Source organism: Enhydra lutris, unplaced genomic scaffold (genome assembly GCF_002288905.1).
Source record: "Enhydra lutris kenyoni isolate GAN:26980312 unplaced genomic scaffold, ASM228890v2 scaffoldscaffold2, whole genome shotgun sequence".
NCBI lineage: Eukaryota > Metazoa > Chordata > Mammalia > Carnivora > Mustelidae > Enhydra > Enhydra lutris.
In genome coordinates this window covers 48742638-48768605 of record NW_019154086.1, presented here as the reverse complement: position 1 = coordinate 48768605, position 25968 = coordinate 48742638, and the positions used below count along the sequence as shown (strand labels likewise).

General features: G+C 44.8%; 1 protein-coding gene across 2 annotated transcripts in view; it reads left to right on the top strand.

Moving 5' to 3' along the window:
• LOC111150672 (phospholipase A1 member A) overlaps window positions 1-25968 on the top strand; it is a 27414-nt gene extending 1446 nt beyond the window's left edge. Inside the window, exons 2-11 of one of the 2 annotated variants that reach the window (XM_022508200.1) lie at window positions 5347-5548; window positions 7532-7709; window positions 8212-8320; window positions 9315-9416; window positions 11797-11886; window positions 14290-14457; window positions 15883-15972; window positions 19444-19552; window positions 24066-24230; window positions 25049-25968. In XM_022508200.1, the coding sequence (XP_022363908.1) occupies window positions 5347-5548; window positions 7532-7709; window positions 8212-8320; window positions 9315-9416; window positions 11797-11886; window positions 14290-14457; window positions 15883-15972; window positions 19444-19552; window positions 24066-24230; window positions 25049-25133 (1298 nt within the window). In that variant the 3' untranslated portion in view covers window positions 25134-25968. The remainder of the gene's footprint in view (window positions 1-5346; window positions 5549-7531; window positions 7710-8211; window positions 8321-9314; window positions 9417-11796; window positions 11887-14289; window positions 14458-15882; window positions 15973-19443; window positions 19553-24065; window positions 24231-25048) is intronic. The other variant, XM_022508209.1, reaches the window with a different exon arrangement.

The following is a 25968-nucleotide window of genomic DNA, read 5'->3' as shown; positions in this document are numbered from 1 at the left end:
CCCTGCACCATGCCTGCTGCTTAATGTAGCAAATGTAAACACTCCCGGGGCCTGGAGGTTCTTTGGCTGGTGAAGATCCCTCTCTTCTGAGCACTGGTCCTTCTGCTGGGAAAGCTTCCCCACAACCCACCTACCCTGCAGGTCCCCATTCATTCGTGTTCACCAGACATTTAATTGTCAGTCCCTGGCTTTAGAATGTATCAGTCCTTCTGCCTGGAGCTGCTCATACCTTTTTGTTGATGTTTGCTCTTCCCATCTTCCAAGAGACCTGCCGTGATTCCTCCCTCTCTTGAAATACCTCCTTGCCTCTCTCAGCACCCCTCCCTGCTCCAAAGTTCAGCATGCATGAATGCATTCACCCCTGCCTTAACAGGGAACTTTTAAAAGGTGCTACTCAGCGTCATGTGTGCTTTCTCTTGAGTACTTACTTGTGTCTGTGTATAAAATGGCCTCCTTATATGTATATCAAATTTGTGTGTTCGTGTGAAATTCTGCCATATGAACCACAGGGCTAGCTTGTTATTCTACATGGCCGTTTATACATGATACACTATATCTGAAGGGATTTCTGTCTTATGCATTATTGATAGATGTGGGAAATACTGCCCTTCAAAGAAGCTATAAAATTTATTAGTATGTAAGCATGGCCGTTTCCCCAGCCTGTCTGCCGATGCTTTGTAGTATCAAACATTTTTCATGTTGTCAACTTGATAGAAAAAATTGTTACTGCATTGTTGTCTTAATTCTTAGTGCTTATTATGATTTGTGCTTCTGGTGGCTTGTTTAAGCAATCTTACTATAAAGACAATTTCTCATATTTTCTTCTTAATCCCACATGCTAGCGCAATCGGACTAAGATCACCAGGAACAAACCCTTTAAACATGGTGTGTTTTTTCAAACAGTGCTGTTTTATTTTGCCAAAATTTATTTTTATTTTTTATATATTTATATATATTATTTTGCATGTATGTCCGTAAAAAATTTATCATTTTCTTTTCTTGTATTACCCATGTTCTGTTGATTCTAGGATTATTATAACCTCATGAAATAAGTTTTTATTCTATTAACAGCTTATATAAGATAAAGATTACTTGTACTTTAAAGCGGTGGAGTTCTTGGGTAAAACCATCTAGCTCTAGTGTATCTTAGTGCCAGAGAAGACTCTTGATTACTGGTTTAATGTTTGGATGCTAGTAGTTTAATTTGGGCTTACAATTCCTTCTTGAGTCAGTTTTACTAAATTATATTTTTCTAGAAAATTATCCATTTCTTCAAAGTTTTCCAATGCATTTGGAAATTTTTATTTTTATTTTTTAAGATATTATTTAATTATTTGACACAGAGCGAGACACAGTGAGAGAGGGAACAGAAGCAGGGGGAGTGGGAGAGTGAGAAGCAGGCTTTCCTCTGAGAAGGGAACCCAAAAGCTGATCTTGATCCCAGGACCCTGGGATCATGACCTGAGCTAAAGGCAGATGCTTAATGACTGAGCCACCCAGGAGCCCCAACATTTGGGAATTTTAAAAAAATATCTTTTTATCCATGATGTCCTGGTGTTATACTATAATATACCTATAGAGTGATTCATTGATTTATGAGGTTTATTTATTTATTTGAGAAAGGGGGGGCAGAGGGAGAGAGACAATCCTGAAGCAGACTCCCTGCTGAACTCAGAGCCCCATGGGGGGCTCAACATGGGGCTCAATTTGTGACTCAATCCCACAAGCCTGAGATCATGACCTGAGCAGAAATCAAGAGTTGGACGCTTAACTGACTGAGCCACCCAGGCACCCCTGTTTATTTTTTATCTCACTTATCACCAAGTGTAATTTTTGATTGGAAAACTCATATATTTTTTCAGTTATGGAAAATTCTTAACAATGATCTTTTCAAAATATTGCTGCCTCTCCTATTGTCTTCCTTTAGAGCACAGCTACTAGATAAAAATTGGAACCTCTCCATCTATTGTCTATACTTTTAAACTGTACTTTCATATTAAAAGGTTTTTATTTCTGGGGTGCCTGGCTGGCTCAGTCGGTTAAGTGTCCAACTCTTGATTTCGGCTTAGGTCAAGATCTCAGGGTTATGAAGATGAGCCCCAGGTCAGGCTCTGCACTGGGTGTGGAATTGGCTTGAAATTCTCTCTCTCCCTCCCTCTCTGCCCCTCACCCTGCTCATGCTCTCTCTCTAAATTAATTCATTTTATAAAGTTTTTTACTTCTGTACTAAACATTATAGTATTGATTCCTTTTTTATTTCAATGGTTATCTTTTTCATTTCCAGTTTTTGAACTGGTTTATTCCTACATAACTTATTTTATCACTTATGCATGTTTTTATTTCATGATTTCTTATTCTCTGTCTTTATTTTTATCCTGTAGATTCTCAGCATACTTATTTTAAAGTCAATGTCAAAGGCTTTTAAAACTTTATTTTACCTGGAATGAATTCATAATTCATTTATTGGTTTTATTGACTATCTTTGTAAACATTTGATTTCTGTATATATGTAGGTATTTTGTTTGTAGGATGTTTTTTAGGTAAACTCATTATTAAAGTGTAGCATATATATAGACAAGTGCACAGATTATTAGTATACAGATTAAGGAATTTTCAGAGTGAATTCACCAGTGTAACCAACATCTGGGTCAAGAGATAAAACATTACCAGGTTCTTAAAACCCTTTCCATGTATTCCCTCTTAATCACTACTACTCCAAAGATAACTATTATCTTGTCTTCTAACATAATAGATTAGTTTCATTTCAATGTTCAATGAGAAGCTTGTGTTTGGCCTCCCCCCATCACCTCCTCCCCTCATCTTCTTTAAGATTTTATGTATTCATTTGAAAGAGAGCATGCAAGAGCAGGGGTAGAGAACTGGCAGAGGGAGAGAGAGAGGGACAAGAAGACTCCCTGCTGAGCACAGAGATGGATCCCAGGACACTGGGGAAATGGTTTCCTGAGCCGAAGGCAGACACTTTACCGACTGAGCCACCCAGGCACCTCCCTACCCACCTTCTCATCTTTGACACTCTCCTCCAGTTGCGGGGGGGGGGGGGGGGGGGGGCGGGGGGGGGTTGTCTCAGCTCTTGTTAGTGAGTCCTTGTCTTTCAACTCTGCCTAAATAAAGCTGTAGCCCCAGGTAAAAAGTCAATAGGGATTTTTTGTTTGTTTGTTTTTAGTTTCCTTAACAGAGTCAGGGAGCCCCCCCTCCCCCCCACCCCATCACAGCTCGGCCTGGTGCTGACCTTCTACACCTGACATGGAGCACTCTAGACCCCACTTACCTCACAGAGCTGAATTCTCACAACCACTGCCTTCTGCCAGACTAGGAACTCAGCACCATCTTGCAATTCTGTTCTGGTGCTTGTTCACAGAGATATAATCTTTCTATTTGAGATTGGCTATGTCTTCATCTCTTCTCTTTTGATATTCATCTACGATTAGTCTTTGGTTGGAGTGTGGGTTGGGGAGAGGGGATATCTGAACATGATTCACTGTGTCACCTTCCATATTCCCAAGTGATCTAAAGTTTTATTCTATCATCTGCAAATATTAGCGATTATCTCGCCTCCTTTTCAAACTTTGTAACTTTGATCCCATTTTATTGTCTTGTTTCCCTTGTACAATATTTCATAGAAGCGCTGATAGCAGACATTCTCATTTGTTTCCAGTTCTAAATGGAATGTTTCTAATGTTTCACTCATAAATATGGTCATTGCTATAGGTTCTTGGTAAACACTTTTTCTTAGGTTAAGAAATGTTGGGTATTAAATTTTGTTGTGCTTTTTTCTTCTACATCTATTGAGATGAGCATATTTTTTTTCTTTAATTTTTCATATGTGAATTACATTAATACATCTTCTAATGTTAAGCCATCTTTTCATTCCCTGGATTAAACCCTACTTGGCCATGATACGTGTTTAGTTCTTGTTATCCTTTATGGGCTTAGATTTGCTGATAATTCAGGTTTTTATGTGTCTGTTTAATAGTGAAATTGGCCTTCCATTTTCCTTTCTCCTTCTGTCCTTGACCAGTTTTTATATCTTCGTTCTTTTCATAGAATGAATTTAGATTCTCTCTCCCCTTTTCTATTCTCCAGAACAGTGATGAGAATCGAAGGATTGGTAGAATTTTTCTGTAAAACTGTCTGGCCTGGTAGAGTTTTTTTGATGAAGAGATTGAAAACTACTGTTTCAATTCCCTAATGCTACAGTTTGACATTTGACTTTCTGTTTTTTCTTTCTTGAGTAAGTTTCAGTAAGCTATACTTTTCTAGGAAATTGTCCATTTTCTAGGAAGAAAATGTGTTTTGAACTTTTGGGTAGATATAAACATGCTCTTTTATGGTTTTAAAAATCTAATCTATTTATATCCCCTTTTTATTCTCTACATTGTTTACCTGTGACTTCCCTCTTTTTTTCCTACTCTGCCTTATCAAAAGTACATCTAGTTTATTATTCTTTTCAAAGAACTAGCTTTTCATGTTTATTGTCTGTGGCAGACACTATTCTAGGCAGTAGAGTAAACAAAATGGGTAAAAATTCCTGCCTTCTTTGAAAGTATATCCTAATGTAGGTAAATCAATAAACAATACACTTAATAATAAACTAGTGAATGCCATAGGAGGTTAGAAGGGGATGATTGCTATAAGAGGCAATAGATCAGGATGAGGAGGATTGACAGAACTTGGGTGAAAGGCATAGGCAGGTGGCAATTTAAACGAGGTAGTTACCTTTGACAGGCAAAGACTCAAAGGAGAAGAGAGGGGATGTCTGTGGGAGGACACTCCGGGCAGAAGGGATGGCCAGTGCAAACACCCTCGGGGGGTCTAGGACTGTATAGTGTGAGAAAGAGCTGGGAAGACACGTGGCCAGAACAGAGGAAGCAGTAGTTGAACAGGCAGAGTGCTCCTGGAGCTTGTGGTTTAGATGATTCAGGCTTTATTTTTAACATAATAACCTCTTTAAAGACTATCTCTAAATCCAGTCACATTCTGAGGTCCTCGGTGTTAGGACTTTAACATATCAATTTATAGGGGCAACTTGATTTATTTCATAACAATATCCACTTCACCATGGCCTTTAGTCTTTTCTGGTTGAGTAATAGTCATGTCCTTTTCTGGCATTGTATCTTTAGACATGAAAACTATTCACAGATTTTGGTTACAGAAGTGATGTGTTTAATAAATTAGTCAGAATAGTACACTAGCTGATTTATAATAAATGCTTGTAAGCCCCTGTTTCTTTCTTCCTCTCAAGAATACTTTTCTTCTTTCTAAGAACAGACCTCACCTTAGATCTTTCTTGTTTTTCTTTTGTTTTTTTTTTTTTTTTTCCTCTAGGAGATGCACCTCCTACCACACAGACAAAGTGCACTGACTTCCAGAATGCTAATCTTCTCCAAGGCACCAATCTCAAAGTCCAGTTTCTCCTCTTCACCCCTTTGGATCCCAGCTGTGGGCAGCTAGTGCAGGAAAGTAGTGACATCCAAAACTCTGGGTTCAATGTCACTCTGGGAACCAAACTACTCATCCATGGATTCAGGTGGGAGTAATCATCCAATAGAAACGTTCCAGCTAGGAACTAGAAAGTGACCGTAATGCCATAGGAAGTTAGTGGGAGCAAGAGGAGAAATGGATTTACTGACAGTCCCATGTTTCATCTTTCACCTCCTGCTATCTTTGAAGGTGTCTCATATCAACGTGAATACACATTGTATTGTGCATTCTTGTGGGTCTTGTGCATTACTCCTCCACTCAGTCTTGTCTACAGCTCTCACACAGTAAATAATGTATGATCCCGAACAAGTTGCCCCAGCCCGTGGAGCCTTGGTTTCCACGTCTGAATAAAAAGGAAGTGGTACAGATGGTCTCAGTGATCCTTTTCTCCCTGAAGCATGGGTTTTATGATTCATTTCAGCCAATGAGGTCATAGGCTTTGTGCAATCAGAGTAACAGCATGGTGTTTTTATCCAAGGGTTTATTTCCTCTTCTTCATTTCTTCCCTAGTTTCACGATTTAAAAACTTCCACTCATGGGTGCTACTTCCATCATCTCCTGAGGTTAACCTTCCTCAGGTGCTAGACACTTCTCTCCCTCAATTTCTTTGATGCCTTATAGTCCAAATTTTGTTGTAACAATGAGTCTCAATTCAACCACCATCCATCCTTCCAACATCTTCTCTCCAGAGCCCAGCGACAAGGCCAGAAACAGAGGAAAGTTGGTGGGAGGAAAGGAGAGAATGCAGTGAAATAGTAGTGATAGCAAACAACTAGAGATGGGGGCGTCCAACGTAGAGGTGGACACTGAGGCACTGCACAAAGGATCACCATTTCAGAGTCTCTGGGTTCGTTCTGCTTCTCAAGTCACTGGACTCCGGGGACCCAGCCACCTCCCTCCATAGGCGTTCTTCCTCACTCTTGTGCCAAAGTCTCTCCTCCAGCAAATCTCATATTTAGCCATTCTCTAAGGCTGAGTGTATCCCAACCCAGAGATAGCTAACAGAGCTGGAGAGCTCAGCAGGTTGTTACTCTGTCTGTTCCTAGATCCCCCAAAGCCACGTTCTGTGGCACACACCCAGTTTGGGCTCCTCTGCCCACATGAGCATGCCCTTACTGTTCCTTTACTGTGGGCCACTGAGAAAACTTCTCCCCGTCTCAATCTCTTGGGAGAGCTTTATGAAATTTTTTCTATCATTCTCCTTTTCCTAAAAAAGCCTATTATACTGTAAGTTCCCAAAGAATAGAAAATGTATCTTATTTTTCTTTCTTTCTTTCTTTCTTTTTAGATTTTATTTATTTATTTGTCAGAGAGAGAGCACACGCAGGGGGAGCAGCAGGCAGAGCAAGCAGAGGGAGAAGCAGGCTCCCCACTGAGCAGGGAGCCTGATGTGGAACTCCATCCCAGGACCCTGAGATCATGACCTAAGCTGAAGGCAGAAGCTTAACCTACTAGGCCACCCAGGCGTCCCATTATTTTTCTTTATTTCTCACAAAGCACCTAACATACTGCCTGGCTCATTGAATTAATGAAAGGATGACTGAATGAACAAGTAAATAAAATCATCCCTCAAAGAGAGTGCTTATATTATAGAATGAGAATTAAGATGGCAAATCACAACTCTAAGGTACAAAGCTATCTTTTCTCCCCCATGAGTAACACAAGCAGTGTCAACGTACGTGGTGTGTGTAGTATGCACTGCACAAAGATACCTGACTGGGGGCTGGTGGGGTTGAAATCCCACCTGAGTTCCAGGCCCTGGTATGAGGCTGCATCTACCGGAAACAAAAGGCCCTTTTATAATTTACACAAAGTCTCCATATATACAGGCTGAAGCCCTGGTGACTTTGGGATTAAGCTCTCCCTATGCTCAAAGTGGTGTAATATTTATTGCCCATTTACCCCCCATATTGCTTTGACCTTCACACACCCCCCATTTATTCTGTTAATAGAGAGTGTTGTCATTTCCATGACAATGGATATTGACTTAACAGATAATTTTCCTATCCTTTCTTGGCCCTCTGTCTAGGGCTTTAGGTACAAAGCCTTCCTGGATTGATAAATTCATTGGCAGTCTTCTTCGGGCAGCAAATGCTAATGTGATTGCCGTGGACTGGGTTTATGGTTCTACAGGTGTCTACTTCTCAGCCGTGGAAAATGTGGTTAAGCTGGGACTTGAGATCTCCCGTTTCCTCAGAAAACTCCTGGTAGGTGCTAAAGGGCTTGGGGGTGAGTTTTGGCTGCTTATGAGGAGACAGAGGACAGAAAAGAGGCATCAACACATGAAGAGGAGCTTTAGGGCAGAAGCAGAGCCACCCAGTAGCTTGTGGGTCTTTCCTTCTAATCTCCATTTTACCACGTACAGTGTTGACTTTGGGCAAGTTGTTGCCCCACTCCGAACCTCTGCTTCTCCTCTGTAGAATGTGCCACTGACGTTAGATATAGAGTCCCTCAAGAGGAAGTGGCCATGGTCATTACTCACACACTTAGGTCACCAAAGAGAAAGTGAGGCAGTCGTCAAGGTGGAGTGTCTAGGAAGAGGGCAAGTCATGAATGGGATGAAAATTCTGCCTTCTTCTCCCAAAGCATGTGTGAGGGTATGTCATACCCAGGGTCCTCTGATTCTGAAGCTTCAGGGAAAAGTGTGAGCCTGTGAGGCCAGAGGCTGCTGTGGCCCACATGCAGTTTCCTGTAAATGCCCTATTCTAGGTGCTGGGTGTGCCAGAGTCTTCAATCCACATTATTGGAGTTAGCCTGGGGGCCCACGTTGGGGGCACGGTGGGACATTTCTACAAAGGCCAATTAGGACGGATCACAGGTAACGTTATTCTCTGCCCATCCTCCCAAGTTTAGAGATAGAGAGAGAATGCCCTGGAAATGCCTCTGTTGAGGTGAGCAGAGGAGATCTTTGTTCTTATGATTGAATTATCTATTTCCACGAAAATTTATTTATTGTGGCCCTTTTGCCTGAAACAGTATTGTGTTGTTATTGTGTGATCTCTAATGTCAGTGTAAGAAGCCGCGTAGTTCTTCTGAGCCTCAGTTACTCCCCCTGTACAATTAGTTGTAATAGCTCCTCTGCTTGGCCCGCTGTGGAAATCACCCTTAGACAATTATGCTAAATACTTGCAAAAGCACTGGGGACTTTATGCTTCAGAAGCTACTCTCAATGAATAAGGGACTAGAGCTGTGTGATAAATACCCCGATCTTTCTGGCCCTTCAGTGGGACAATTCTGAGTCATGTTCTACAAAGTCTCTCCAGAAGGGTCCCAGCGGGATAAGACCCAGTTGCCCCAAATGATAAAACATTCGTTTTTTCATACTCTAATTTTCCTACTCCCTCACTATACTCTCTCTGATCTTCTCCCAAATAAGCTTCTTGGGCTTTAAGTCCTTGTCTCAGGGTCTGCTTTTTGGGAAAGAGAGAAAAAGGCATTCAAACTAAGACACGAGGATAGTAATTCTTACTTCACTGTGTTGTTGTGAGGACTAGCCCAAGGTCTGGCACCCAGTAACTGTTCCAAAGATTATAGTGGTTGTGATGAGTACATGAGGATCAATATTACTTACATTAGCCCTTACCAAATGACTGATGTTATCAAGCTCATTTCAGAGCCAGAGAAGCTAGGTCATTGAGAGTTGTAGACAACAACGTGGGGTTTCCTGGGTGCAGTGGTCCTGAGCTGTCCTCTTACCCTTGGGTCCTTGCTGGAGGACTCTAGGAACTGACTGGGAAGGGCCCTGAGAGGTGTGTGGTGGGTCCACGAGGGCTGCAGAGGAAAGGGCCCCTGACATCAGTCTGTCCCAGCAGGCCTGGACCCCGCTGGACCGGAGTACACCAAAGCCAGCCTGGAGGAGCGCCTGGACCCTGGAGACGCCCTCTTCGTGGAGGCCATCCACACGGATGCTGACAGTGAGTGTGGGGGTGGGTGGACTTCCTGGGGCAGGAAATGAGCCCGGCAGGGGCTAGGTAGCTGGTATCTGTGTGGTTCTCATATTGTCATATTGTTGTCATATTGTGACAGTTTCCCTCCCTTCTGAGCTTTTATTGAAGGGAGGAGTCATCTTGATCTCTGATTAATACTAAACCTTGTGATGAGGCTGTGTGGGGGAGGGCATTGCTGCCTGACAGGCATCTGGGAAAGTCATGCTTCTTTTTCAGGGTGAATGTGACTGGCCCCATGCGATTGGGGCATTCCCTGTCTGGGGCAGATACTCAGGACTGTCAGGACTTCCCTCCTCCCTAGTGAGGAGCCCAGCCCTTCAGACCAGTGAAGAATAGAATCCTCGCCGTCAACAGTGACAGGCACAGGAAAGACCTACAACCCTAAATACATTATGACCAAATGAAGCTATTCTGACCATCTGGGAAGGGGGGGTGGGCATTCTTCCTCATTTCTACCCCTTATGAAATGCCCAAGAAGTGGCCAGGCCTTGTGCTCAGCATGGTGGGTGCAGGAAGAAATAATGCCTATACCTCACCAGAAGAGTGTGCAGTTCAAGTGAGAAGTGTCCGTGTCTCATTCCTTTGGGTCAGAAGCCTTCTTCTAGCACCTAGCACTCACAGATTCAGAGATCTGGAAGAAACCCATGCAGTCATATTATTTAACCCTCTTTTCCACCTTCATCATCTCACAGATAGGAAAGCAAAGCCCACAGGCCTCTGCCTAGCTGTTGGGTTAACTGGTTAATTGTCAAGGTTAACCCTTCTATTTTTAAATTTGCTAAATAGGTGACTTATTAGGTTCCCATTTACCAGAGCGAGGCCTTTCAGTCCCCTTCAAAGTTGGGGCCTCCCTCCTCCTAATGTGATGGTGGGGGGAAGCATTCCATTTTGTCTAACCGATTTTTATTGAGCTATGAGTCGGCACTGAGAATATGGCAGTGTACAGGGCATTGAAGAAGGTCCCTCCCACGTGGAAATAGACACTAATTGAGGAGGCATTCATTCATTACTTCCTTCTATAAATATTAGGTACTCACAATATGACAAGCATGGTGCTGGTATTGGGGATATAGCAGAAAAAAAAAAAAAAAAGACAGGCAGAGTCCCTGCTGTAGGCTGTAGAACAAACAAGTAAGCAGACATAATTACACTGTGACTACGATGGTGGAGGAGGGGGAACAGAGGGTGATTTGGGTGGGGGAGCCCCTTCAGGTAGGTTATTGATGAAAGTCTATCCAAGGTAAGACTTTGCAGGTGAAAATGAACCAGCCCTGGGAAGATCTGGGAAAACATTTGAGGTGGAGAAAAGCAAAACCTGGATGTGAGTGGGGACAGCAAAGAAAACCACATGGTTAGAGAACAGAGAGTGAGGCAGGAGAAGGGGGTCCTGCTCAGGCTGGCCATGGGGAGGAGTTTACATTTATTCTATAGCTGGTGAGAACAGGGAGGCATTAGGATTTCTTGTAAAGATTATTGTGGCTGCTGGGCAGCAACTTGCTGCAGGGGACATTAAGGGAGGCTGGAGGCTCATTATAAGGTGTTTGCAGGAGTGGTCTGGGTGGGAGATGGTGGGGGCTTACACAGGGGTTGGGGGAGTAGAGATGTTGAGAAGTAGAAAGATTTGAAATACAAGTTTAAGTTAAGTTTGGAGGTAGATCTGACCAGACCGGTGTTGGGCTAAGTGTAGGGAATGAGGGACAGGGAGGAAGCAAGGACAACTTCTAGGTCCTTGGCTAAGCCCCAGATAGATGCCATTAAACAAGTAACATACAACCAATCACTTACAGTAGTGATGTGGGAAGGGGAAAGATGTTACAAAGAGGAAACTTGGGGTCTTTGGCATCTGGCTTGGACCCAGTCTGAGGGTCAGATATGGCCACATTGATGAAATTGGAACTCCAGGGCACAATCTTTCAAATTAGCCAGGTTTCTGCTCTATCAAGACAGCACAAAAATATGAGGGGGACTGTGGAAATGTGGCCCCAAATATATATCTGTCTGAACTATTGCTCCAAACAAAATAAGCCTTGTTTGATAAGGATATTTACCAAGCTTATAACATTTGGTGAGTTATCAGAAAATATCAGAGTTATTTTTCTTGATTTTATTAGACAAATATGATTATCTGCTCATGGCTTTATTCTTCTTGGCTGCCTTTCAATGTAGAAAACAGAGGGCACGGTCTGCCGTGTCCCAGCACTTGGGAGTGAGGCAGGCACCCAATGAGCACACAGAGTGGATGGGCTCCCAAAGTCAGAGTTCAGGCTCTGCTTCCAGGGGACCCCCCTGTGGGGCCTGGAAAATATGCCTCTGCAATCCAAAATAATAGGATTCTTCCTCCTTTCAGATTTGGGTATCCGAATTCCTGTTGGACACGTGGACTACTTTGTCAATGGAGGCCAAGACCAGCCTGGCTGTCCCACCTTCATTCATGCAGGTCAGAAAGCCAGACGGAGCTGGGGTTTGGGTGGAGCCCTAGTGTCCTTTGCTATGCACCATAATGCCTTTCCCTGCACTTACTGAATGCATGTCTTTAGGAGCCCGGGGAATTCTGGTGGAGAGGAGGGCCCGAAATGAAAAGCTTGCACCATACTTTCACTGGCCTCCCCACTTCTTAAGTCCTGCAGTGATAGATCATCACTCAAGCCAATAAACCCTATTCTTCCTGGGCGCCATGTTGTGGCATGGTCCACACTAACTACATCTGGGCCAAGAGCCTAATTGTGGCAGAAGTAGCAAGACATGCCCAAACCTGGCTAGCTGAAGGATCAACCCACTGTTGACCATTTCCCTAAACTTATTAAATTTGGCAATTCCCCAGAACTGTTTTCAAGATAATTATCTTGAGTACATTCAATGAATATACATTTCTTCTTTTCTAAATACACAATTGATGCTTGAACAGCATGAGTTTGAACTGCACAGGTCCACTGATACATGGGTTTTTTTGATAAGTACAGTAGAATACTGTAAATGTACTTTCTCTTCCTTATGATTTTTAACATTTTCTTTTCTCCAGCTTACTCTACTGTAAGGATACAGTATAGAATACATGTAACATACAAAATATGTGTTAATCAACTGTTTATGGTATCAGTAAGGCTTCCTGTCAACAGTAGGGTATTAATAAATAAGTTTTGGGGGAGTGAAAAATTATACATGGATTTTCAACTGCACGGTGCCCCAACCCCCTTGTTGTTCAGGAGTCAGTTGCATTCTGGAATGTTCTCTTTGAATACATTCTTTTTAGCATAATTTTAAATAACATTGAATTTGTCAAAAGTTAAGGATCAAGGGTTGTTTAGTCTTTTTTTATTCTTCTTATGAATATAGTCACCCTATCAGCATTTTTTATGAGAATTTTATCCTGATTTCTGTTTACTATGTTTTTAGTCTTTTCCCGCTTTACCAAATTTTTGACACTTTAAGGACTCTTTTGACAATCTTATTCAATAACCACTAATCTAATTTACCAAATTTATTGCTTTTCCAAAAACACATTTCTTTTCACAATTTATAGATTTTATAGCATTTTTTTAATCAGATAAGATCTTTTTGGTTTTGATGACCTTTGAATATTTCTGTGGAATTTTAGGTGGCCACTTTTCATTTTTCTTCATAACACAGTTTGAGAAGGGTTTAGTTTGTGTCCCTCAGCTCCCTGTTGCACCTAGAAGGAGCTTGCCCATAGAGTGTTCCAACCATGGGGGAAGGCAAATTAATACAAGCTCAGACTTGGTTGCTGGTCCCAGAGTGGGGGTCCCAAGGTGAAGGGAGAATCTGAAGACCCAGAATCCTAGAGCTGTGGCTCACTATAGACCTCTTAGCCCCACCAACTCATCCATTGTGAGTTACTTCAAATTTGTATACAGTAAACAACAACAAGAAAACCAAGTTTTTTTTGTTTTGTTTTGTTTTTTTTTAAGATTTTATTTATTTATTTGACAGACAGAGATCACAGGTAGGCAGAGAGGCAGGCAGAGAGAGGAAGGGAAGCAGGCTCCCTGCTGAGCAGAGAGCCCGATGCGGGGCTCGATCCCAGGACCCTGGGATCATGACCTGAGCCGAAGGCAGAGGCTTTAACCCACTGAGCCACCCAGGCGCCCCAAGAAAACCAAGTTTTTATTAAATTGGGACATTTGGTACATTCAGTGTATCAGTCATTCGGCCAGGTGAACTTGAAGCACATTGACTTTCAGAGACTTACCGTGAACTGTGGCTGACTCCCTTGATTGTCTCATTGCTAGGCTGGGTATCATGAAGTTGTAAAAAATTGGGTTGTGTAGGTGATGATGAAGAAGGTAAAATATGCAAACAGATATTCATTGTAAGAAGTGGGCCAGGATTACCAACTTCCAGCAAGCACCCATTTTCCAAAAGAGAGTTTGCGTGATCGTGGAAGATGGATCTCAAATTAAGCAATTTTTTAATAAAGATTTTATTTATTTATTTGACAGAGATCACAAGTAGGCAGCGAGGCAGGCAGAGAGAGAGTGGGAGGCAGGCTCCCTGCTGAGAAGATAGCCCAATTCAGGGTTCGTTCCCAGACCCCGGGATCATGACCTGAGCCAAAGGCAGAGGCTTTAACCCATTGAGCCACCCAGGCACCCCTAAGCAATTTTTTTTGATAGATTAAGTTTATGTATCTCAGGAAAATTCAAAAGAAGAGGGAGAATATAGTAGCCATGTCCATTAACATTTTAAAATGTGGCTCAAGAGATACCATGTATTTATTGCCTGCTGGAATATAAAATTCAATAGAATTACAGTAAGCAGGATGGAGAGATTTTCATTTGTCTTAAACTAAAAGACTTGGTTGTATTTTTTTCCCCCTGTGCAGGTTACAGTTACCTGATCTGTGATCACATGAGGGCTGTGCACCTCTACATCAGTGCCCTGGAGAATTCCTGTCCACTCGTTGCCTTTCCCTGTGTCAACTACAAGGCCTTTCTTGCTGGACAATGTCTGGATTGTTTTAACCCTTTTCTACTTTCCTGTCCAAGAATTGGTAAATGCCACCCCTTTGGCTTCCTTTGACAATTTCGGGAAAGTTCAAGTCTTGCTAGTTGCCACCTCTATAAGTCCTGATTTCTTATGATCAAGAAGTCTATCCAACCAGAGTAAGGAAATTCACCAATAAGGTGTTCAGCCTGTTCCCACTTGGAAGAAGGCATTTGGCCTTCCATGTCCCACTCCTCACCCTGTATATTGCTGCCTGATGCCATATTTGCTCTGCACACACCTTTTACACACAGCCCCTCATCTGCAAATCCAGACTCAGGACACTTTAGAAACATTGGTATAGCCCAGAGCCGCTGCCCCTACTCCAAGACCAGATGCTTGCCATAGGTTTCTAGCTAGGCCAGTCATTCTCCAACACCTGATGGACTCTAAATCAAGGTGTTGTGGGGAGCCCCCACGAATGGCACCCATGGCCCACTTTAGAGGCTTGAGGCTGTGGTGGCCACGGGCCAGCTGGAGGGCTGTCTCATTGCTGGTCGGCTTGGGCACATTCCTGGATCCAGGCCAGTCTGGGGAGAAGGGGTTGGAAAAGGTGGAGGGATCTGGCCTCAACTCACCTTCCACAGGTCATTGCTGAGAATATCCTAGGGTTTTCCAAGATGAAGGATTTCAGGAAGAACTCTGGGCAGTGTAAATGGCTCCTTCCCCTCCCTCATTTTCTCACTTCTCACCCCTGGCTGCCACTCAGAGCTGCAGCAGCCTGTCATTCCTTCTATGAATGAAACGGATACCAGCCTGACAAAATGTTAAAGTAGATGTAGCTTCCCACAATAAAGCAAATCAACATTACTTCCAACTCAGTGGGCATATGCCACAATTTACCCCAGATGTGATGGGCCTGCTGATATAAACAGCCACCTCACACTGTCTGCCAGCGTCACCTCTTGCTACACTTTCCGTGGCCCTGAACACCCCAGGGAAACGTGAACTACTTGAACTAATTGAACTATCTACTTGAACTTCCAAGAATATTTCTTTTCTTCACCCTGTGTGTCTTTGTCCAAACTGTACTCTCTGCTTGGAATGCCCTTTCCTAACTTGTCAACCACTATTCTTTAGGTTAAACACTTGCCTGTGCTTTGTCTGCACAGGGTATAAATGCCATCAAAACAATTGCCTTATAGATTATTTTGCCAATTGGAGACATAATTTTAAATTTCTGTTAAATATCTCTTGAATGGGCCAGATGATTTGAAGAATGTACTTCCTGTTTGTGTGTTTACCCTTGGCTGGACGGGGTTGCAGGTACTCTGGGACTCGCCGTAGGGCATGGCATAGAATGAGCATACAGTGGCCTTGTTTGCAGAATGAACGAGTGCATGAATGTATCCAGACGTGGTTGGGTGCCATGGGACAGTGCAATGGCCTCCTCAGGGCTCTGCTGTCTTTGTCTTTGCCTCTCTACTTCCAGGGCTCGTGGAACAAAGTGGTGTCAAGATAGAGCCTCTTCCCAAGGAAGTGAAAGTCTTCCTCCTGACCACTGCCCAGGCTCCGTACTGTGGTAAGTTGGGGGAAAGACATGTAGCTCAGTGGTGGCCAAAGTGGGGGGTGAAAGACTGGGGCAAAGAGATCATAGGAGGGGTGGGGGGCAACAGCTACTGGTCTTAGATCCTGAACTTTCAGAGCTAGTCCAACCCATTGCTCTGCTTCAGATGAAGACTTAAGGACATGTTACTGTCTGTATACTTCTCCTAGTTCCTCCTGCCTCCCTCCAGTGTGGGTTCTCTGCAGTATGGTATCTGGGAAGGCCCCCAGACCCCTCCTTCCTGCATACTTTTTTGCTCCCTCCTTGGTGCCCACCTTATGCATCTCCCACCCTGGCAGCCCTCCCAGGTCAGGGTCTCTGAAGAATATTAAACCTTGCCCTCTGCCCTCCTTCCCCTACATGTGCCTATTCCAGTTCTTCACTGTTGCTTCTAACCATGGCAGTTCATTGAAGTGCAGATGCTGGTAAAAGATGTTAAATGTGAGAGGAAAGTATGTCTTAGAATCTATGAAATCCGTCCCAGGCTGGAGCATCATCTTTCCCTGTGCTATTTGCATCTTAAGTAGAAGGACTATACTTCCTTTTTTATGCTGTTATCTGGGATCTTGTCTGGTTTATTGTTGGTACAGGACAAAAGTATGCTGGTTAGGATGATAAATTATATGGCCATGCTAATTCTAACTGATTTTTGGGTCAGCTTTTGTCTGGTCGCTGGAGGGATCTTTATGGCCATTCCTTCCTTGTACCAGAACTTCTGGTGCCATGTGATGTGGAGCCCGAAGCTCAGACTGCGGTCACACAAACTTGCATTTGAATCTCAGCTTCTGTACTTACCAGACATGTGATCAGAAGATATGACTTAACCTTTCTGAACCTCTACATCTGTGTGTAGAAAATGAGAGTAATAACATACCTACTTCAAAGAATCAGCTGTGAGGATAAAATAAACTAGTATACAGGAAGTTGCTAGCACAGTGACGGGAACTTGATAAGTAATATGATCCCTTTCCCTTTATCAGTCAGAATCGGAGGATACTAGATGGGGGTGCTTATCATGCTAGAGAGAATTCCTGGAACAGGTGGGCTACAAGAGTCCACGGTGGGCTTCTCACGTATATCCACTCACCTGACAACCCAACTCTGAGTAAGGTGTGAGGAAGGAGAGGCTCTGAGAGGTGAAGCCTCTTGCCCAAGGCTACACAGTGGGGTGGAAAAGGCAGAATTCAACTCCGGGTCTTCTGGTTCCCAAATCTATTCTCTTTCCATGCCACCACCTGCTTCCAGACTGGCCTCTGCTCTGCTTCTGAGAGCCAATCTGCTCTTCACGGCCGTGTTTCTCGGTCACTCCTCTGTCCTCACCGCCCTCTCCAGAGGTCAGCTTGAGGGAGGATGCTTTGTTCAGTGGCAGAGGTGGCAATGCTAGGACCAGATGTCCAATTTTCCTTCCAGCTCTGGGACAGCTCTGCAGCCACCTGAACCGACTGCTCCCCATCTGCACAGCCAGGAATACCGGCAGGGAGCCTGGGGCGCACTTGAGGCTAGAGACATGTTAAGGTCCCTGCTGAGGCAGATGCATGGAGTCACCATTTTTGTGACTGTTTCCTATTTGTGGCGAGACGCCCTCTCTGTGGCCCAGCAGCATGACCCTGTCTATTCACAAACCTCAGAGAGGCACAGAAAGAAAAAAGCCAGTGTGAATACCTGCTTGTCTGTGTGCTCTCAGCCTTGCAGTTCTCAGCTTTTTGTTCTGAGCATTGCGGCTGGGACCCTCCTCTACCTGGGGGGATGGGCCATCCACCTGGTGGTTCAGGGGGCACCAGCAGCCCGTAGCTCCCCACTCTCACCCACCCCCCAGGCCACCACGGCACTGGGCTCCCGTTACCACAGCAATGTTCGGTGGTCACCCTTGACACCTGCCAGGGATGCGCCAGGAGGGCAGAGAAGCTTCTCCAAATAATAATTTTTCTAACAATATTACTTTCCCCCTGTAGGACAATATTTCTCATGAAGCGCTTTCTACCCATTACCTCATTTCATCCTTGCCATGTTCTATGAGGTAATGTCAAGCGTTATTGTTTACAGATGAAGGAACCAGGGCACAGAGAGGTTGAGTAACTTAGGGAAAGGGACACAGTGAGGAAGCAGGGCCGGCCTTGGGTCCAGGTCTCCTGGATCTCCTCCCATCCAAGGCTCTGTGTGCTGCTTCCCATGTCTCACACTTGCATAGACTAGATTCCACTCCCAGCTCCCACCCATCCAACATTAATAGACATGACCCTCCCGGGGCTTCCAGATACTGAAAAGAGAGAAGCAGAACTGTAGGAAGCTTTCTTGTTGAGGTGAGACTTGCTGGCAAAGGAAGAAGTGGTGTAATATACCAAACTCAGCCTAGAGAATGAAATCCCTAAAGCTTACGTAGTTTTCATCGTTTTTGGTTACACACTCCAATTCAGCCCTTGCCCATCACCATAACAATCTGCATCCCCCAGCAAACAACTGAGAGAGAGACAGAAGGGGCATGGCATTGGATGTCTTCTGCTGCAGAGGGGAAGCACACAGCATTGGTTTTCTTTCCTGTGGGTTCTTGGCATCCTAGCACCTGTCAGTGAGTCTTGTTACCATGGGGCTGCGTTCCTCCAGCCTAGTGTCACGTCTACCTAAAGCCACTCGATGTCCCCCCAATAGCCATCTGTTAAACATGACAAACGAAAAAGTACAAGTAGGGCGGAAGTGAAGGATTGCCTCTCCAACTCTGTCGGGATCACCAGAGAGGTCTGTGAAAATGCCCCAAGACCCAAGATGCTGCAAAATGCTGCCAGCTGGGCCTCCCCCTTATTAAAGAAAGGGTAAGGTGATAGAGAAGCTGTAATTCTTCTTAACTTCTCTTGCCAGAGAGACAGCAGGTCCCAGGGTATCACCATGAGCAAGGCTCCTCATCCAGTCGGTGTCAATGACATAAGCTTTGACAGCCCCAGGATCCAAGCTGTCTGGGAGGGTGGGGATGCCACAGAGACGCCCAGGCTGCCACAGAGAGGGAGACAGTCATCTCCTACACATGAGTGGGCTTCCTAAAACTTTGGGGGGGAGGGGAGAGGAGGGTGAGTGCTACATATTATGAGTTCTTATTTAGTATAAGAGACATCCTTTTCAGTTCTTTCAAAATCACAACACCAAGATAATGTCAGCAAGCAGGGAGGAGTGGGATGTTCTAGCATTACAAGTAATAACAAAAACTAACATGTATCGAATGCTTCCTAGTCACAGGCACTGTGTAAGGACTTTGTAGATATTATCTCATTTAACTCTCATACAGAACTATTTTTATGACCCCCAGTTTACAATGAGGAAAGTAAGGATCTGGGATGGCAGGTAATCTGCTGCTAAGAGGCAGATCTCAGATTCCTGCCCTGCTGCTCTCTGGGGCTTGGTGTGCGTTGGGCACCACTGACCTCTGGCCTAGGCATCTGCTCTGCTTTGGTTTCCCAGTGCATCACAGCCTCGTGGAGTTTTACTTGCAGGAGCCAAGGAACAAGGACACCCTCATCTCTGTCACCTTCCTGAGCAGCAATATTACTTCCTTGGTCAAGATCACCATGTACGTAAGTGTCCCTCCTCATACACACACACACACACACACACACACACACACACACATACACACACCCCTCTCCCATGACAGCCCTGTGTGCTTACTGAGGGGTGGCCCGAGCCCATCAGGCTAGAGGTGGGGTGAGGGCAGTACCTATGGCGGATGCACCCACAGACACATGCTGGGAACTGTTCCAGGTTCAGGATCAGTAGTAAATCCAAGGATGGTGTATTTAGATAATACCAGAGGAGGCCGGTGAGAGAAGTAATGGGATGTCTCGAGGGCTAGTAAGAACATGAGAATTGGGTCCCTGATAGGAAACATTAGTCATGAAAATCCAGGAAGGGGGTATCAGTGATGTCAGCAAGTAGGAGGACCTCAGCCACTAGCCCAGGGAGGGCTGACCAGAGCCTGGGAAGCACCTACTCCTGGAAAGTGGGTGTGGTACTGGGTGAGTGCCTAGAACTGAATCGCAGGCAGAGGGTCAGTTAGGAAATGAGTACGAGGAAAGCAGGGCTTGAGGCCACGTGGTGCTAATCCTTAGAACCAGGCTGAGCATTTCCTTCCCTTTGGGGGCACATTTGGGTCTACCAGCTGGCAGTTGTTATCTTGACACTAACAGGAGTCATCTTGAGGTGGGAAGATAGAGAACTTCAACTATAGGGAGGCTCAAGGCCGGCAAGGGAGATGAACCCAGCAGCAGACGTGCTTGTCTCTTTAAAAAGCAACTGGTCATGGGGCACCATCCTGCCCTGGGCCTGAGGGGTGGGCCATGTGGGGCAGGTGTCTTTATGATAATCACCTGTGACCATCAAAGAATAACCACTCCTAAAAAGTAAGCGAGCCACTGAAGGTGTTATCAAGAGAGATGTTAAAAGGATTTAAGTTTCCTGGCTAGCTTTCTATAAAAGTCCAGCCCTAGAGGCCCTCGTTGGCAACCCTGTCTGGACCCCTCTCACTCTTGAGAGCTTTTTCTGTATCTTCATTTAATAAACTTCTATCGCTTGGGGGGCCTGGGTGGCTCAGTCCTTAAACGGCTGTCTTCAGCTCAGGTCCTGGGATTGAGCCCCGCATCAGGCTCCCTCAGGCAGGAAGACTCCTTCTCCCTCTCCCACTCCCCTTGCTTGTGTTCCCTCTCTCACTGTGTCTTTCTCTGTCAAACAAGCAAACAAATAAAAAACCCCAAAACAAAAAACCAAAACTTTAAATAAACTTCTACCGCTTTACTAAAAATAAAATAAAATAAAATAAAATAATAATAATAAAAAAAAGCAACTGGTTAGTTAATCATAAGCCAGCAGGAGCCAGCCTAATGAGAGGTTGCTGTCTCAGTCGGGGTCCAGTCCAGAAACCAGAGCCCAAGCCCGGAGTCCAAGAGAAGGAATTGAACCCAGGGAACTAATTACAAATGTGTCAGGAGAGCTGAAAACCCAAAAGGTTAGTGGGGAGGCAGTGCAGGGATCAGCAACAGGGAAGGGGCAAATGGCCTGTGGGGTTGTAGGAACAGAGCCCTGGTGGTGGTGGTGGTGGTCATGGTGTTGGTAGAGTGCTGGCTGGATCCACTGAGGGAGGGGGCTGCGTGGTGGGAGCCGGGAGCAGGCAGGAAATACAGCCCCTCTGGAATCACAGCCCGATTCCCTTCCACTGATAGTGGTCTCCCCGCTAAGTGTGCCTCCTGCAAGTTAGACCTCACTGGGACTCGCCGGCAGGGGAGCCTGAGACGTGTGGGTTGCGAGGGGCGGGATGAAGCGCGAACATGCAAACACAAGAATGAGCAGTGCACGTGCACGGATGTGTCCAATTGTCCACAGCGGTGGGTGTCAGGAGAACAGATAAGACAGCGCCAGACCAAGGCTGAGAAGGTGACGTTTGAGTAGTAATTCGCACGAGTTACCCAATGGAGGGTTCGTGAGAATGCAGCCCAGGAGCAGGAGCGGAGAGTAGGGGTGAAGCACTGGGAGAAGGGCTGGGGTGGGGGCGCAGCTCAGGGCCAGACTGTGCGAGGTTTGAAGGACAGGTTAGAGATTTTGGTTTTTATCTCGAGAGCAGTTTGGGAGCCAGTGGGACTTTGAAGCAGAAAAGTGACCGGATCAGATTGGAATTTGGGAAGATTTCTCAGGCTGCAGCGTTAGACATTAATTGTACTAGCAGGGGAGACAAATTTCCGCCCAGAGGAGCACACTTCTGGACTCCCAAACACCCTGCCACCAGCCAGGGCTCCGGCTCACACAGGCCACAGAGAGAGAGGGATGGCAGGCAGGCAGGCAGGCAGGATCCCAACACAGCCCTTCATGTGCCCACCTAAGTCTTGCAGATAATAGCTGAGTAATTTTCAGTAGATCAGTCTGAGGGCGTGTTATTTCCACCAGGTGTTTTCATTGCTTCTCCTGTGCTTTGGTAGATGAGACACGCTAGCAGGAGTCAACACAATGACATACAACTGGCCTCTGGTTAGAATCACCAGGAGATCATTAAACACCACTGACCCCTCCCCACCCAAGCCCCGCCCCAGGCCAATTACTGCTGAGTCTCTGGACGTAGCCTCAACCACTACACTTTTAATTAAAGGATTTTTTTTTTAAAGAATTTATTTATTTATTTGACAGAGATCACAAGTAGGCGGGAATGGGGCAGGCTCCTGCTGAGCAGAGAGCCCCATCCCAGGACCCTGGGATCATGACTTGTGCCGAAGGCAGAGACTTTAACCCCCTGAGCCACCCAGGCACCCCTCAACTGCTACACTTTTAAAAAAGCCCCCCAAGTGATTGGAAGGGACGTCCACAGATTGTTTCTTCCTTCTCCCCAAAGCTATTTGCGTTTTACTCTTTTGTAGAAGACTCAGAACGTGGTTATCTTTAATTCCTTGGTTTTTGTTTTTGTTTTCCTTTTTGCAGAATAGAAATCGAAAAAAAGGAGGGGGGTTTATGTGTTCTTTCCCTACTTTCTATAGCTTCGTGAAACCCCAGGATTTCCTTCTAATTAGAAAATTTACCCAAATCAAGTCCTTAGGTTGCAGAAAAATAAAAATCAGACCAGAGAGAAACCAAGTGACCCTCAGTGAAGTAAGAGAACTCGGGTTTATTTTACTCTGGCAGACCCAGACCTGCTTGCACTGGGATTCTGGGCCCCAGGCAGCAGGGTCATAGAGCTTTTTATGGGGGAGTGCAGGGGTTCAGGTTCCAAGGGCTGGGGGCGGGGGAGGCTGCTTTAGATGGCAACAGTAGTGCAGGGAGCCTGTGGCCCGAAGCCTGTTTACAAAAACAGAAAGGGCTGGTTATCTCTTGCTCTACCCACCGAGCTAGTCACTTTCTATCTGCTGGGGCCTTCTGGGCCTGGACCTGCTCTGGGTAATTTTCCTCTTCAAGGTCACTCACAGCATCCTTCACACCCTGCTAGTTTGTAACTAGCTGCGGTAACCCATGCAGCTTCTTAAAAGGAAAAATCTTATTTTGTCCCCCCTCTGACATATTCCAAAACACTTCTTAAATTAAAAAACAAAAACAAAAACAAACCAGGAACAGCTTTTAAAGTCATATAGAATCTTCCTCAAAAGAAAAAAAAAAACACAAATTATATGACTAACCTGGGGTTAAAAAGGACACAAAGAAGACATTTTCTCACTCCAAGAAGCCAGAAAGAGAAACCATGTGGTTGAGCCATGTGCCCCCTGTTCGATGATCCCCAACGCCCAACGCCCCCTGCTTTCCTCATCTTTCTATAGGCCCCACTGCTTCTGAGCCTGGAAAGGCCATGGGCTCGACACAGGAGGCAAGTGCCTTCCCTGCACCCCAGGGTTTTGCTCAGTTTGGTGGAATCCCAGCAGGCTTCCTTGCTCCACACCCGAATCTTGTCTTTGTCACCTCTCTAGATTGGCCACTTCTTACTCTTTCCATCTTGGGCCAAGAGAGACCTGAATTCTGCTTTCACTCTGGGTCACTTAGGTTGTAGTTGAGGCATACCTAACCCTGTGGGTCAGGCTCATGGCTAGTGTGTGAGAGAGCCGGAGATTAGACATAGGGCATGTGACTCCAAAGCCACACAGTTGGCAAGAGACAAATCCTGGGTACCATGCCAGCTCTGTCTGGTTTCAAGATCCGTTTTTTGTTTGTTTGTTTCTTCCCATCCACACATCCAAGCTCGGTCTAGTCCACACAAAATTTATGGAGCTTAATGCCCTAAAAGAGGGCTGTACTTCCAGTAGGTAGATCTGAAAGTGAAGATCTTCTCCAATTAGGAATCTAAGAACACAGACTTTTTTTCCAGATATGAAAATCCAAGAGCTACTATTTTGCTGCCATGTCCACTTGTTTGCTTTCAAAAATCAACAACTATTTTCTGAACCATGTTTAAAGCTGTGAGTATGTGCACAGGGGGCTGGTGAGTGTGATACAAGGGATTATGATCCCCACCATCAAAGAGTTCTTTTGTGCATGACAGCTGAACAACACTACTAGCAGGAGCCAAGGGGGAAGCAAAGGCCAAATGTGCTTGGGTAGCTTAATTTCCCTTTCCCTTACAGACCTAGACAGGAACTCCAGGGGAAAGGAGTCATAGCTCATGCCAACCCTCAGTGCCAGATAGACCAAGTGAAACTCAAGTTTCATTCTTCCCACCGAGTTTGGAGAAAAGACCAGACTACCATTGTTGGGAAGTTCTGCACTGCTCCTTTGCCGGTCAATGACAAGTAAGCCCCAAATCCACCCCACCCCACCCCTCCCCACCCCATCCCACCCTACAGAGTGTCCCACTCTGGCACACCCATAGGACCAATCCTGACCTTAGATGTGACATTTGTTGAGGTGCAATCTCATCACAGTGGTTAGCTTCCTCAATGAAGAGATGACAAAGACCCAGCATTTTCTTGAATTTCCTATGAGGCCATCTTGGGTTGGAGGTGTTAGAAAGCCAAAGAGGGTGGAGAATAGCTGGGGTGTGGGTGAGGAACAGAGAGATAGCGCACACTCCTTCACCACTTTCTCCATAGCCAGATACTCCCTGGATTCTTCCAGACTTAATTGTTTTCTTTAACTCTTTAAAAAATCATTTACATTATTTTTAAGTGTATAATTCAGTAGTATTATATACATCCATACTGTTGTGCAACAATTATCACTTTCAACTTCCCATTCCCACTTCAATATAAGAAACTTCATTTTATCTGATATATAACTGGATAACTTTATATATAAATATAGAACCTATTTTGTATATGTCTTATTTAGTTTCTATGTATGATTTTATTGGAACAAAGATTTCTAATTGCACAGCCTGGTCACAGTCACAGGTGTGGACCCTCCTGTGCCTCTAACAGGGATTGATACTGGCCTTACCACATCTGGGCACATGGAGGACAGGAGTAGTAGACTCCTATAATGGAAGATCGTAGACTTCCTTCACCTGACATTATGGGTTCACAAGAGCACAGGACTCCTAGCCCTTTCTCCTCACCAATCACGAACCTGCCCTGAGGGTATATACCTTCTTGTTGCTCTTCTTTTGCAGCAAAAAGATGGTCTGCTTACCTGAGCCAGTGACCTTACAAGCAAGTGTGACCGTTTCTTTTGACCTGAAAATAACATGTGTGTAGTATAAGCCTGGACAAGATACATCCCCCTGGATTTCAGAGGAGGTTGGGGAGCTATGTTCAACTTATTCTAGGCCATTACTACTAGAAGGAAGGCAAAATTTTTGGTTATTTTCCCCATATTAACCACTTTAGAGGGGACAGATAGCTCATCTAATGGAGCTTTGTCTCTCTTAGCAATTTGAACAGCCTTATACAAATACCATTTCAGCTTTTCTATTCATATTTAACTGCAATTGCCCCATATCCTTGAACATCTGTATCTAGGATTCAATAAAACATTCAAAAAATGCTTTTTTAAAAAAATAATAAAATATGATGGAATATATGAATGATTTGTTTTACTAGAATGGAATTCTGTTATGTACAAAAATGGCGTCTATAGGATTGGAGAAAATAATGGATACTGAATTCTCTGTACTAAAATAGCAATTGAAAAGAAGTTCTTGGAAAAAGAGAGGGGAAGGAAGGCAGGGAGGATCTTCCATGTGGAAGATCCCTTACCATTGCCTCCTCTGGGTATCTGGAAGAGAGATCTTTTGAGAATAGAAGTGGATGTTTTTTGGGCCGGTATTTCCCCAACTTTGTTATAAGTTACCTCGCATCAGCGTAGTCCAGCAAGAAACAGATGATGTGCTCAAATTGGGTAATTTGCAGAGAATTTAATAAAAAGACTGTTGACAAAGGTGTTGGTAGGAGGTGGAAGGACCACAAAGGATAGCGCAGTTCCCTGGGGCCAGGGGCTGTGGTAGCTGCTACTGTGCTAGGTCTGAAGAGGCAAGAGGGAAAAGCACCAGAATCCCGAGACTGAGAGGGGCTCTTTTTTAAGATTTTATTT